The 13,667-nt window shown below is 43.3% G+C and overlaps 1 protein-coding gene across 1 annotated transcript in view; it reads left to right on the top strand.

Moving 5' to 3' along the window:
• The window catches only part of LOC148508447 (uncharacterized), a 41,419-nt gene that overhangs the window by 13,026 nt on the left and 14,726 nt on the right, over positions 1–13,667 (top strand). Inside the window, exon 3 of the mRNA XM_088444510.1 lies at positions 2,002–2,097. Coding sequence (XP_088300636.1) covers positions 2,002–2,097 — 96 coding nt within the window. The remainder of the gene's footprint in view (positions 1–2,001; positions 2,098–13,667) is intronic.

The following is a 13,667-nucleotide window of genomic DNA, read 5'->3' as shown; positions in this document are numbered from 1 at the left end:
GAAAGAATGAGAATTTGATTGTGGCTGATACCTGATGTTTAAGTGTCAATCCACCATCCAGGACAACACCAAGATTCCGCACATGTTCAGTGTTTGGTAATTCTGATCCCCCAAGTGTAAGTCCTGTTGGTTGGCTTTGCTGTAGCCCTGACTTGTGACCTATCATAAGGACCTCTTGTTTATCAGGGTTCAGTCGCAGCCAACTGGCACTCATCCACTCCTGAAGCTCAGCTAGGCAGCCATTTAGGGTTGTTATGGGGTCCTTTGTACTTGGAGCAAAGGACAGGTACAGTTGTCTATCATCTGCATAGCAGTGGTAGACCAGGCCATGACGTCTGATTATTTCACCCAATGATAGCATGTATACTGCAAAATGCATGGGAGATAGTATAGAACCCTGTGGGACACCGCATGGAAGTGGCACTGGTGATGAAGAGTTTACTCCAGAAGAAACTCTCTGTGACCTGACGGTCAGAAATGCTTTGAACCAGCTAAGAACTGTGCCATCCAGTCCACAGAAATTTTTCAGGCACTCAATTAGAATCCCGTGGTCCACAGTATCAAATTCTGCTGAGAGATCCAGAAGGATTAAGATTGAACAATCACCTCTGTCTCTTGCCATCAGAAGATCATTAAGCACACATACAGTACCAGGGCTGTGTCAGTGCTATGTCTTCTCCTGAATCCTGACTGGAATGGATCATAAATATCATGATATGTATACGTATGCTGTGCACATATACATAGTATGCATACAAATATACAATGTACATATAAGTAGTATATAAATCTATACATATACATACAGTGTACATATACATACCTATACATAGAATACATATACATTGTATGTATATGTATGCAGTGTACATATACATAGTATGCACACAAATATATAGTGTACATATTAGTATATATATATCTATACATATACATAAAGTGTACATATACATACCGATACATAGAATATGTATACATAAATATACATAGTATACTTATCTTTACTTGTACATATACTGAATATACATAGCATACACATATATAGCATACTCATACATAGGGATCAATCCAATTAGATGAGAGTTTGCAAGTGCGAGTTTTTTTCATGAAACTGGCACATGAACGTTCGCTACCAATATATGCTCAATCCAAATTACAAACTCATGCTACTCTCTGCAAATTTCCTATAGCATGCAACTTGCGAGAAGGGCATGAAAAAATGGGGAAACTATTCTGGCCCTCAAAAAGTGACAATATCGTTAGCAGAATCATATAGGAGGCTGCTAGTGGGCATAACGAAAGTACTGAAGGTTTTTAGACAATGTCAAATGGCTGATTTATGCATTTTTTTTAAAAAATAGGAAAAAATGTTTAAAAGCAAACTTTTATTGTATAATCTCAAACAAATTAAACAAAAAAATGCAAATAAAAACTAGAAAAAAAGGGTAATTTTGTATTAATTTGAGGCCACTAACTTTTTAAAAAGAAAATAATAATAGCAATTGTTTTTCATTTAAAAAAAAATAAAAATACTGTAATTAAATTTGGGACGCCTATACTAATGAAAGAGTTGATTTTGGGGTAATTTGAGGCCATTTTTTTTACATCCAAAAATGACATGTGATTATTGGGCCAATTAAGCTAATTGGGTTCTGCACTTTGTCCCGACATTTTTTTCTCATCTCACACCCTCAGGAGGATGCACACAAAAAAACTTGTCATATGGGGTATTGAGTGTAGAATTTTCAGGACAAAAATTTATTTATTCCATTTTGGAATAAGGCTGTAACATAACAAAATACAAAAACAAAAATACTGACCACTGGCGATTATGGTTCTATAATGCCAGTTATATACACTATTGTAAAGAGTGTAACTAACCATAATTACTAATGGGGTTAAATGTCTTTTTCAGTAATCAACATATTGACATAAATACCAGTGTTTGTTTTTCACTTTTGACAATTATTTTTGACATGCTGTCACTTTGCAAATGTCTAGGTATTGAAAATTCTGTGATCTGGAAGCAGCTAGATGACCAAAAAAATGAAATCACCAATATCCTTCTAAACAGATCCAGGGACATACAACTGCTTGGTAGGTATTACATTTTATTAAATGTTGCTTACGAATTAGAGATGTGCAGTTCGGTTTTGCTGCAAGCCAAACCCACCCGAACTTTGGGGTTCCGAGTAGAAGAGAGTCCTGGCTCAGGTCTGCTATAAATTCAGAAATCAAATTTAAAAAATAAATTTTGGATTTTGGATTGTTTGTTTACAGGTCCAAATAACATGATTTTTAGCTGTTTTTAAATCAATTTTAAAGAATTTCAAAACCAAAATATTTGAGAGTTGTTTTGCCAAAACTGGAACATGGGAGTCGTGTAAATCTCTAATATGAATACAATAATATTTTAATACATTAAATAAGGGTATGCTGTCTTTAGTGGTGAGCAGGTAGCTATGTAATCCCCTTGTTCCACTTTCAGATGTAGTATGTAGTAGTATGTGAAATTGTCTGGGTGAATCTGCAGGGTGAATTGAGAGTCTGCAGAGTGAATGAAACTAGCCAGCATGAAGAGGTCAGATGGGCTGCTAGGTGCTCATGCCTGGATACTGGAGTCCAATATGCTCTTGACGTTTCTAATTGTAACAGTGAATGGTGTAGGGCAGGGGTAGCCAACCTCGGTCCTCGAGAGCTACTAACCGTTAACGTTTCCGGACCACCTAGCTGGTGCACAGGTGTATTCATTACTCACTAATACATTTGAAAAGAGCCACAAGTGGAGCTAATTATTTCACTTGTGATTCTGTGAGGAGACCTGGAAAACATGCACTGTTGAGGACCAGGGATGGCTACCCCTGGTGTAGGGCATGAGTGTAATAAATTGTGGAAACTCTTTATGGTGGCCACCCATTAACCTGGTTATATACAAAAAAGTTTTCTGACTTTGTACAGTTCTAACATTGAGCTTTTTACAGGGGCGACCTGAGGAAAGGGGTACTAATTAACCAGGCCCAGTTCAGACGCCCCCCCCTTCCCTCTTACCAGTCAGCAGCCTGGAGGGGTCTATTCATGCTCTCTCCCTGGCGGCTGGCAGTACACTGAGTGCAGCAGTAGACTCTGGACACTACTCTGTGCCCAGAGTCTACTGCACATGTGCAGGTCACTGGCGAAATGGTGCAGCAGTAATGTTTATGGTGATATCCCTACTGCCATGCGCAAAACACAGGGAAAAAAACCTAGCTGCCATTTTCCAGGCGATTTTGCTGGACTCAGGAGAGGTATTAAAAATATGGGTGCAGGGTGTGCGGTGTGGGCCACCCTGGACCCAGGGGCCCGTGTGCATTGCATACCCTGCACCCATTATAGATACGCCCCTGCCTGTGTCTCCATCCCCTTCTTAGCACGCAGCAAGAGTTTACTATTTTATTTTAAGGGGGGAGTGGCCACACCTACCACAATTAGGCCACGCCCAAGAGCACTGGTGCCCGGGATGGCTCTCTATGGGCCTGACTTTGTATTCATTTGGGACTTTGGGGGAGAATTATCAAAGGCCTATTTTCCTGAGATTTCACAACTGCCACTAGCAATTTTACCCTCTAAATTTCTTATCCAGCAGTTTGCGGGCTTCAGGGTCGGACTGGCCCACAGGGGTACAGGGGAAACCCCCGGTGGGCCCCACTGCCTGAGGGCCCACCCCCTCCCCATAGGATCAGGCTCAAGACTGTGCATCATCATGCATGCACTAGCAGTATTCACTATATATACATTTTTTAAGGGGCCCAGTCCATGCACTCTCTAATAGTTAGCCACACCCCAAAGTATGGGCCGTTATCACTGCATTGCCCTGGTGGGCCTTTTGTGCCCCAGTCCGTCACTGGCGGGCTTAGAATGCAAATCAGCGGTAATGGACGGTGGTTTTGATATGCCAAACTCGCTGGCAACTCACCTGAAAAGCCACCAGAAAATGGCTCTGACTAATGGTGCTCATACACAGTACGATTTTTTACCAGATATGGACAGTTTTCGACGGGTTGTACAGACCAATCATATGAAAATAGGTGTTTTTTGTGTGTTCTGCGACCCCGATGCGCATCCCCGCCGTCCTCTAGTTGGATCGCAGATCAGATGGTTTTGCAGAGAGATCTACGATCCTTTGAGTACAATGTGATACACTTCTATGCATCTTATCGTATGATCGTAACGATCAATCGTACACCATTTAACCACATCTTATGAAGAATTTCAGGTGAAGAATTTCAAAGGCAATCATACAACACATCTTACCAACTTTGAATTGCACGGGGGCCTTAAATGTACGAGTGATTTGTCTGACCAGAACCTAATATATATGGCGATCATTACTACTTAATTAAGGGACAGAAACCACTGTTTATGGGGCACAATTATTTAATGAATTTATTATTAGGGACAAAATTATTGTATAAAGCAGACAATATAATATTTGATAAATATAAAGTGGACATTAGTATTTGTAACTGGATAACAGGGGGCAATAATCATCTAATGTTAATTGGAGAACATATTAATTGATGACAGATGCATACTGACAGTTGTAGTGTCACAAGTGTACAGTATAATCTGTGCCTCCATCATTATTTATTTAATAAGAGACTTTAAGGGTGGAAAAGTTATTACTCTTGGAATTCCATTTTTTTATACCAAAAACACACAGCCCATGGGGTCTGGGAGGTGATTTTATTATTTGGGACCCACCCCTCCTGTAATACGCTGTCCAGTCTGTAAACTCATTATAATGGGGACCCCATGCTGATGATCTCTCCATTGTGGTGATAATTTATGTCATTAGGAAGACATTCGCAGGATTGGTTTGCCTCACTACCCTATGGGGGGTTTACAGAGTGTTTAGGGGTTTGCTTTCAATTTGCATCCTACTGTAACTGAGCACCCTGTTCCTCAGCATCAGAATCTAACATTAAAATCAGCCCATGTGTGGCCAGGTTTAGGCAATGAAATTGAAATGTTTTGTTATTGCACTCTGGACAAATGCACTTTATTAATAAACTAACAACCCACACCAGCTTCGCACGAGAGCAATTTTTAATTTATGGCAATTGACTTTTTTTTAACCGAGGTCTTATAAGATTGCCTTGTACAGTAGATGACAGTAGTTGTTTTTCCTGCCAACATCAACACAAAGAAATTTGAGTTATGGTAGACTTACCTTGATAACTCCTTTTCTTCGAGATCCATAGGGTTCACAGGAATACCATGGGGTAATGTAGTTGGATAGATCCAGGCACCAAACAGTTAAAGCTTTCAGCTCCCAGGATGCCTCGGGTCCTCCTCCATATGTACCGACCCCAAGCCACAGGCCTTCAGTTTTGTAAACAAGCCACAAGGCAGGAGAAGGAAGAACAATCATACACCAGAAACACTGTCACACAATATGAGGGAATACATGACCGAAAAAAAAGAAAATGCATCTAATGCAGCCAGGTGCGTCAGGGTGGGTGCCCTGTGGACCCTATGGACCTAAAAGAAAAGGGAGTTATCAAGGTAATGGTGCGTATACACGGGAAGATTAAAATGCACGATATGAACGATATCGTTATCGTTCATATCGTGCATTTTCTGGTCCCTCCAAACCCACCAACGACCTGCAAGGCGTGGGCACGTATGGATGATAATGACATCATCCATCGCCCGTGCATGCAGGCCAACCTGGTCGACATCGACCAGGTTACTATTGGGAACCGCGATAGTTGATCGCGGGTCGTTGGTGATGTACTGGATGATCAATATCAATCATCCAGCACTCCGAGTCTACCATAACTCTAATTTTCTTCTTCAGGGTCCATAGGGAACCACCGGGATACCATGGGGATGTCCTAAAGCAGTTCCCCTAGGGTGGTGGATGCTTCTGAGCAGGAAGAACTCATCGTCCAAAGGAAGCATCCTGAGAGGCACAAGTATCAAATGCGTAGAACCTAAGAAAAGTGTGGGCCAAAGACCACGTGGCTGCCTTGCACAATTGTTCAGCAGAGGCACCACGACTAAAAGCTCATGATGGCCCTACAGACCGAGTAGAATGTGCTGTCACCATGTTTGGGACAGGGAGATCAGCCTAAGTATACACCGGAGAGATTGTCATACGTAACCATCGAGCCAGGGTCTACTTACTAGCTGGCAATCTTCGTTTGTGAAAACCATATAATACAAAAAGAGCATCTGATTTTCTAACATAGTTTGCACTCTCCACATATATACGGAGAGCACGAACTACATCCAGGGAAGCTTCACCTACAGAGAGGTCTGGAGCCCGAAAAGCTGGAACTGCAATTTCTTCATTTACATGAAAACGGGACACTACCTTAGAAAGGTAACCCTCCCTTGTACGAACAGCTCTATCCTGGTGAAAAATCAAAAATGGGGGAGCGACAAGAGAGTGCTGCCAAATCAGAGACTCTGCAGGCAGAAGAGATAGCGAGGAGAAAAAGTATTCACTATCAACCATTTCAAATCTACAGAGTCCAAAGGTTCAAATGGGGGAGCTTGTAGCCCCTTAAGAACCAAAGACAGATCCCACGGTGCTACTGGTAGGACAAAAGGAGGCTGAACTCCCTGAAAAAAAAAATCGAACATCTGGTAATGAAGCAATCTTTCTCTGGAACCAGACTGTCAATGCAGAAACCTGCATTCTCGGCTAGGCGGAGACCAAGGTCTAAACCAGCCTGGAGAAAAGCCAGTACCTGGGAAACCCTAAACACCTTAGGGTCATACTTTCTGCGGGAACACCATTGACCAAAAGAATGCCAAATTCTGTAATAGATGTGGGCAGAGGCAGGCTTTCGTGCTCTAAGCATTGTTTGTTTCACAGAGCTGGAGGATTCTTTGGCTCTTAAGATGGAAGATTCAAGAGCCACGCCGCCAAAGCCAGACTAGGTAACTATGTACTGTATGTCGGTGAACCAATGACGTCCAGGACAAGCCGGAGCCACTAGTATTATTGTTCCGCCTTCCTGCTTGAATTTCCTGGGGACTCGTGGGAGGAGGGACATTGGAAGAAAGAGATATATCAGCTTGAAGTCCCATCTTACTGCCAGTGTTTCCACAAATGTTGCTGATGGATCTCTTCACCTGGACCCATACCTGGGGACCTTATGATTGTGACGTGATGCCATGAGATCTATGTCTGGTAGACCCCATTTGTTCACCAGGAGCTGCAACACTCCCAGGTGGGGAGATCACTCTCTGGCGTATATGTCCTGACAACTTAGGAAGTCTGCTTCCCTATTGAGGACTCCCTGTATGTATATTGCCAAGATTGCCGGAAGATGACATTTTTCCCAAATCAGAACCTTTGTCACTTCTTTCATTGCTTCATGACTTTGTGTGCCTCCCTGATGGTTGAGATAGGCCACTGTAGTTGCATTGTCGGAATGGATCTGGACCGGCCTGCCCTGGAGCAGGTCCTGTGCCATGATCAGTGCTTTGTATACTGCTCGCAGTTCCAGAATATTTATTGGCAGATGACTTTCCTGATTTGTGCATCTTGCCTGAAAGTTATGACCCATCACTGCCCCCCATCTGCGAAGACTGGTGTCCGTGGTGAGAAACACGCAATTTGGAATCCAGAATGGGTGCCCTTTGTCCACATGATCCTTTCTTAGCCACCACAGAAGGGAGAGACAAAATTCTGGAGTGTGAAGGATCCTCTGGGAATTTATTAGATGATACTGTCCGTTCCATCTGGAGAGAATCAATTTTTGCAGAGGCCTGGAAAGAAAGTGAGCATATCCCACCATGTTGAAGGTAGATACCATTGATCCCAGGACCTACATCGCTGATAGGATGGATACCCTTCGCTTGTGTAGCAGTTTGCATACTCTCAATGACAGGGCCGCAATCTTGCCCTTGGTACAAAGGCCCTTTGTGCTTGAGAGTCCAGAAGTGCTCCCAGATGTACCATCTGCTGTGTTGGAGAAAGAGAGGATTTCTTCCAATTGATGATCCAGCCATGCTTCTGTAGGCAGGCTATGGTCAGCTGAATATGGTGTTGTAAAACAACTGGAGTTTGTGCCAATATCAGAAGATTGTCCAGATATGGTAGTATTCTGACTCCTTGACGACTGAGATAGGGTGTCATGACTGCCATTATCTTGGTAAATAGCTGAGGGGCTGTTGATAGGCCAAAGGGCAGCACCTGGAATTGGTAATGTTGCTGTAGGACAGCAAACTGTAGAAATTGTTGGTGGGATGGCGTAATAGGAACATGTACATATGCATCCTGAAACCATAAATCTCCAAATTCCATTGCCAAAATAATTAACTGGAGAGTTTTCTTCCGGAATTTGGGAACACTGATAAATTTGTTGAGGGTTTTTAAGATTTAGAATAGGGCGATGAGACCCATTTGGTTCTGAACCAAAAACAGATTGGAATAATAACCCCTTCCTTGTTGTAACACAGGAACCGGTATTATTACCCCTGCCTGCAGCAGGGAATGAATGGCCTACTGAAGGGCCATTTTTACCACACCTGATGGAGGAATTGTGCAAAAAAAGTTCTGGGGAGGATGCCTCCGGAAAGTGAGAGCATACCCCTGAAAGACCACTTCTCAGACCCAGGCATAAGTTGTTCTTTGATGCCTGCAATCTGCAAACTGAAGAAGTCGGCCCCCCAGGAGGAGGCTCACCTCATCAGGTCGAGGGTTCATCGTTTGGCTTAGAAGCTGGACGCCTGGCCAGCTCAGACCTCTTAGTTCGTCGCCTGGTTGTCCTGTGAAAACTAGATGGCCTGGAGCAAGACACTTCCTTAGCTCGTCCCTGAGGACGCAAAGACAGAAAACTGCCTAGACTTCAATGTAGCCGTAGATGGCAGACCTAAGACAAGAAATATCAGGGCGCTTAAATAACACTTGTATTATCTGTAGCTGCAGCAGTTTAAAATAAAGGGAAAATTGCAACCCCACACAACACTAGAAAATGAAGAAAACTGCGCTAATTTTTTATTTAATAAAATGAATAAATTTATTAAATAAAAAAGTAGAATAAAAATACCAAAAAATAAATAGTTATCAACAATAATGCATATATAAAGATGAATGGTGGATGGAATTAGTGAACCACTAAAATTAACCACAGAAGTATCTGAGGATTATAATGATATCAACAATATAGGTATTATAAGATAAAGTACATATGAAAAATGGCATATATTAGACAATAAAGAGCACGTAATACACAATGAGTGTATCTATATTGAATAGATTCACTGATGAGTATAGATGATGCAAATATTGCTGTATTAAGAGTTATTGAACAACAGCCGTTGTGTAGCAAAAGTTCAGTAGCATCAATGGAAAATGTTTAGCCACTTGATTGTTGATAATTTATTAATAGCTTCTTGTAGCAACACTGTAACCGCAAGCCTGCAATAAAGGTATCCTTTTTAAGTGTCCACAATAATGTGTTGTCTGTGATATATATTGTGTAGAGAGGTGGTTGGTAAATAGCAAAAGTAAGAGTGTCACCCCGTCGGGCGCATGATATAAAAATAAGCTTTGAACACTGACCAACCTCAAAGTCACAGACGGCAGCTGATGTTAACAGCGCGGCTCTCTGTCCAGCTGTACGGTGGAGACTGCTAGCCGGAGAGGAAGGCAGCCTCCGTGTCTCACGGCTGTAGGGATCAGATGGTAGGCTCTCTATCCGGCTGCAGGTAAAATAATAAGTAGTGATGATCAAGCCCGGAGAGGATGCAGGAAATATTGGATGGGTGGATAAGCGCGGCCGCGGCTTATCAGCTGGTTACAGGGTAAAACAATTGTAGTGGATACAGGCAACTACGCGTTTCATCCCGTCTCAGGACTTTTTCAAGCGCTCAGCGCTCGCGAGCGGGTCTGACTCAGGTCCTGTGAGCATCTCATATACACGAGGCAGGTAGGAGGAGCGACCCACACGTGAGAAAACCTGATGGGACCGCGTCTGGGTTGGGGGAGGAGCTTCCGGGGGAACGCCTACCTCCCCTAAGCTGTGTCAACCGACTGGATACGCTTGCCTCGTGGAAGCAGAAGCGTCTGTTGCCGATCACCGGCGTCAGACAATAAGGCCCTGGTGGTCTAGTGAGGATGCAGACGCTCCGGGTCTTGACTGCAGTGGCTTCTGGTGCATCTACGCCGGAAGAAAGGACTGCCGTGCGCGATTCCCTGTAAGCGAGGAATCACCTTACCGAACATCTCTGTGCGTCCGGTTGCAGTCCAGGTCCCAGCATCGCTGCTAGCACACTCAGTCAAGACCCGCCAGCTCTATTGCTGGTGTTGCGGCCCAGCTGAGGTAGGAGTCGCGGCAGTATATGCGACTTAATTCAGACGCTCAGTACTGCCAACCCAAAAACAGAGAAAATAAAATAAAACATAAAAATAAAAGCTTAGGACTGCCTGAGCAGTCCACTGTTACAAAGGGATGCAGTCAGGAAGCAGACGGTCAAAATGCCGACCGCCTTCCCAACTGTGTAATCCCGACAGGGGACAAATGATGGGCGTCGAAATCCTGATGCAGGCGGGTTAGTTTAGGGACTCCCAGGGGGGACGTAGTGTTAGGCACCCCCCCAGGAGGGTTACGCTAGGGGGGGTTAGGCACCTCCCCAGGAGACTTCGGTTTAGGCTGTGGGGAGGGGGGGTTTAGGTTTAGGCACTAGGGGGGGAAGGTTAGGGTTAGGCACCCCTAAGGGAGGGTTAGGTATAGGGGGGGGCGGGAGATGGTTAGGGATAGTTACCACACTTACCGATCGGGTTTTTCAGTGTTGTTGGTCTCGCAGCCTCGGGATTTGAACCATAGGTCCGGCGGTCATACATACCGATCACGTTACAAAGGTGGGCTGAATCCTGCCACACTAAATGTGCAACTGGAAGCCTGTGGCTGGTGTATATATGGGAGGACCAGATTCATCCTGGGAGCTGAAAGCTTTACCTGTTTGGTGCTTGGATCTCTAAAACCACATTACCCCATGGTATCCCTGTGGATCCCTATGTACCCTGAAGAAGAAAGATTAAGTTTTGACATGACACACAAAAGGGCCACGTAAAGTTGGCCATGAGCAAATTAGTCTTCGCTTAATTCAACTTCTGTCACGTTAAGTGTCTGTCCCTGTGCTTTATTTATTGTCATGCCAAGGCAGACTCTTACAAGGAATTTGACTCGTTTGAAAATAAAGACTCATTTTTAACATAATTTAAAATAGGAACAGTAAAAAAAAAAATGGAAAAACTGAATTTTTTTTTATCAGGAAACAGAGCTTACATAAATTTTTCTGGAGAACCCGGATAATAAGTATCAATCTCTACATGGTATAAAGATATTTCACAGCGATGGACTTTATTTTAACGGTTTAGGCAGTGTAAGACAAGAAAGCGCTCGGACGTCCGTTTTTCATTGACTTGCTTCACTAAAATCGTCACTGCTTGGCTCCCTTTTGTCATACATTAATGTTTCATACACCTAATCCTTCCTCAACAAATACTCTATAGAATATTGAAAACTGCATGAAACTCCTTCCAATGGGTCTCGAGATTAGCCCGAACAAACAGATAGATGCATACCAGGGACTTTATGTTTTACTATGTATAGATAACATTAGTAAAGCCAACAGTAGGTTACAACGTCATCAGTATGAAATACCGCTGGTCGCATGGCACGGTTCGAATCCCGGCAGCGGCAGCCTGACAGATGAACAGATTCCGGCAGTGGCAGCCCGACAGCGCTGGAAATCCCGATCGTCCTCAGGTAAGTAATAACTAACCTAACCCCCCTAACCCTGCTTAGGTGTGCCTAACCCTAACCTCCCCCCCCCCCAGGTGCCTAACCCTAATGCCCCCCTTCCCCGCTGCCTAAATCTAAGTGCCCCGAGGGGGTGCCTAACCCTCCCTCTCCCTAGCCTAACCCTAACCCTCCCGAGGGGGTGCGTAACCCTAAGTCCTCCCTGGGTGTGCTAAACCTAACCCTCCCCCCCGCGGCTGTCCGCTTGCGGCGCCCGGCATCCCTTTGATCGGGATGCCGGGTGCCTGCCTCCCGGCGTTGGGAAAATTACAGGAGTCTAGATATAGACCCGTCACTTAGCCCACGCCGGGATAAAGCAGTCGGGAAGCCGGCTGTCGGGATCACGTCAGCCGGTTTCCCGATTGCATCCCGTTACAAGTAGTCATATTCAATTAGATATTTTCTGGGGTTTATTGACTGGAGCATGTAACTTGAATATTTGGCTAATGGGGCATCCATCTAATAATTTACATGTTTAAGCACCTGCAAAATGTTACCCTGCTTCATAATCATGTTCAACTGGAATATACAAAGAATATATTTAATGTAATGTAGATCTAATACAGATGGGGACACTTATTTACCAATCATCATACACACCATCTTACTGTACCTACTAATTTTAAAGAACACTTGTGATTATTTCCCGAACTATTTTTGAGCTCTGCTACTTATCCAGAGCAACACACAGGGGCCGATTCAATCAGCCGATAGCAGAATTGCTTAACGGGGGTTAAAAACCTGTGGCTGCAACTTATGCTATTCAACTAGAAATCTACATTAAGTTAACTTGGTTCTCAATGAGTGTTAACACAGATTGTAATTTGCAGCTCCAAACAAGGCATAAAATAGGGATAAATTCATATTTTAAGGCAATAATATCAGGACAAAAAGCAGTACCCCTCGGACACCCCAGCCAATGAGTAGTAATGTATTTATGTATTTAGAGGTTTTAAATGAGCAAATATGGCCAATAAATACAGGTCAGTTTTCAGGACAGGTATATTGCGATGCTCTATTGATGGGAGATTTTGTAAAAAGTTACAAGTTTGTAAAAAGTTGGTAAAAAAACACTTACATGTACGCACTTAAAAATCAATAGAGAGAATTTAATGCACCCCTAAATACTCTAGACACTTATTTACCAAAATACATATGGGTGCTCCGGTTTCCTCCAAATATATACTGGTATATACTGGTAGGTTAATTGGCTCCCAACAAAAAATTAACCCTAGTGAGTAAGTATGTGAATGTACATGTGATAGGGAACATAGATTGTAAGCTCCACTGGGGCAGGGACTGATGTGAATGGACAAATATTTTCAATAAAGTGCTGCTTAACATGTGTGCGCTATATAACTGGTGGTATTATTATTATTATTATTATTATTATTATTATTATTATTATTACTTGCTGGATGTCATGTTCCCATCATTTCTGTTAGTTTCAAAAATCAAACATTTTTCTCCATTTAACGGTCTCCAACTTTTTTGAGGGATCAGGATGATTTCCCAACTCTCATGTACTTGGCATAGGTTGTGCATGACAAATGTGTCTTGCTATTTCTAAGTGAATTACACAGGAGTCGCATGCTCGCTTCATAAAAAATATCCAGCAAAATGCACATATATGTTTACACAGGACATGGAGCCTGCAGCTAAGTGTACGGCCACATAGTGTGCCTAATATGGATTACCTAAATCCTTTCTCCAACACATCTGCTAATTACACCACCTCATGAAATGGGACATTGGGCCTGATTCAGAGCCGGACGCTCTGACCAGAGCGCTCGCTCTGAATCAGGGCCCTCCTCCATGAAAATGGAGCGTCCTCCTGGACGCTCGTATAGCTGTGGGTCACCA

This window comes from Taudactylus pleione, unplaced genomic scaffold (genome assembly GCF_031769625.1).
Source record: "Taudactylus pleione unplaced genomic scaffold, aTauple2 ptg000366l, whole genome shotgun sequence".
Classification (NCBI taxonomy): domain Eukaryota; kingdom Metazoa; phylum Chordata; class Amphibia; order Anura; family Myobatrachidae; genus Taudactylus; species Taudactylus pleione.
The sequence above is the reverse complement of the archived record's forward strand: the minus strand, read 5'-3'. Positions and strand labels throughout refer to the sequence as shown.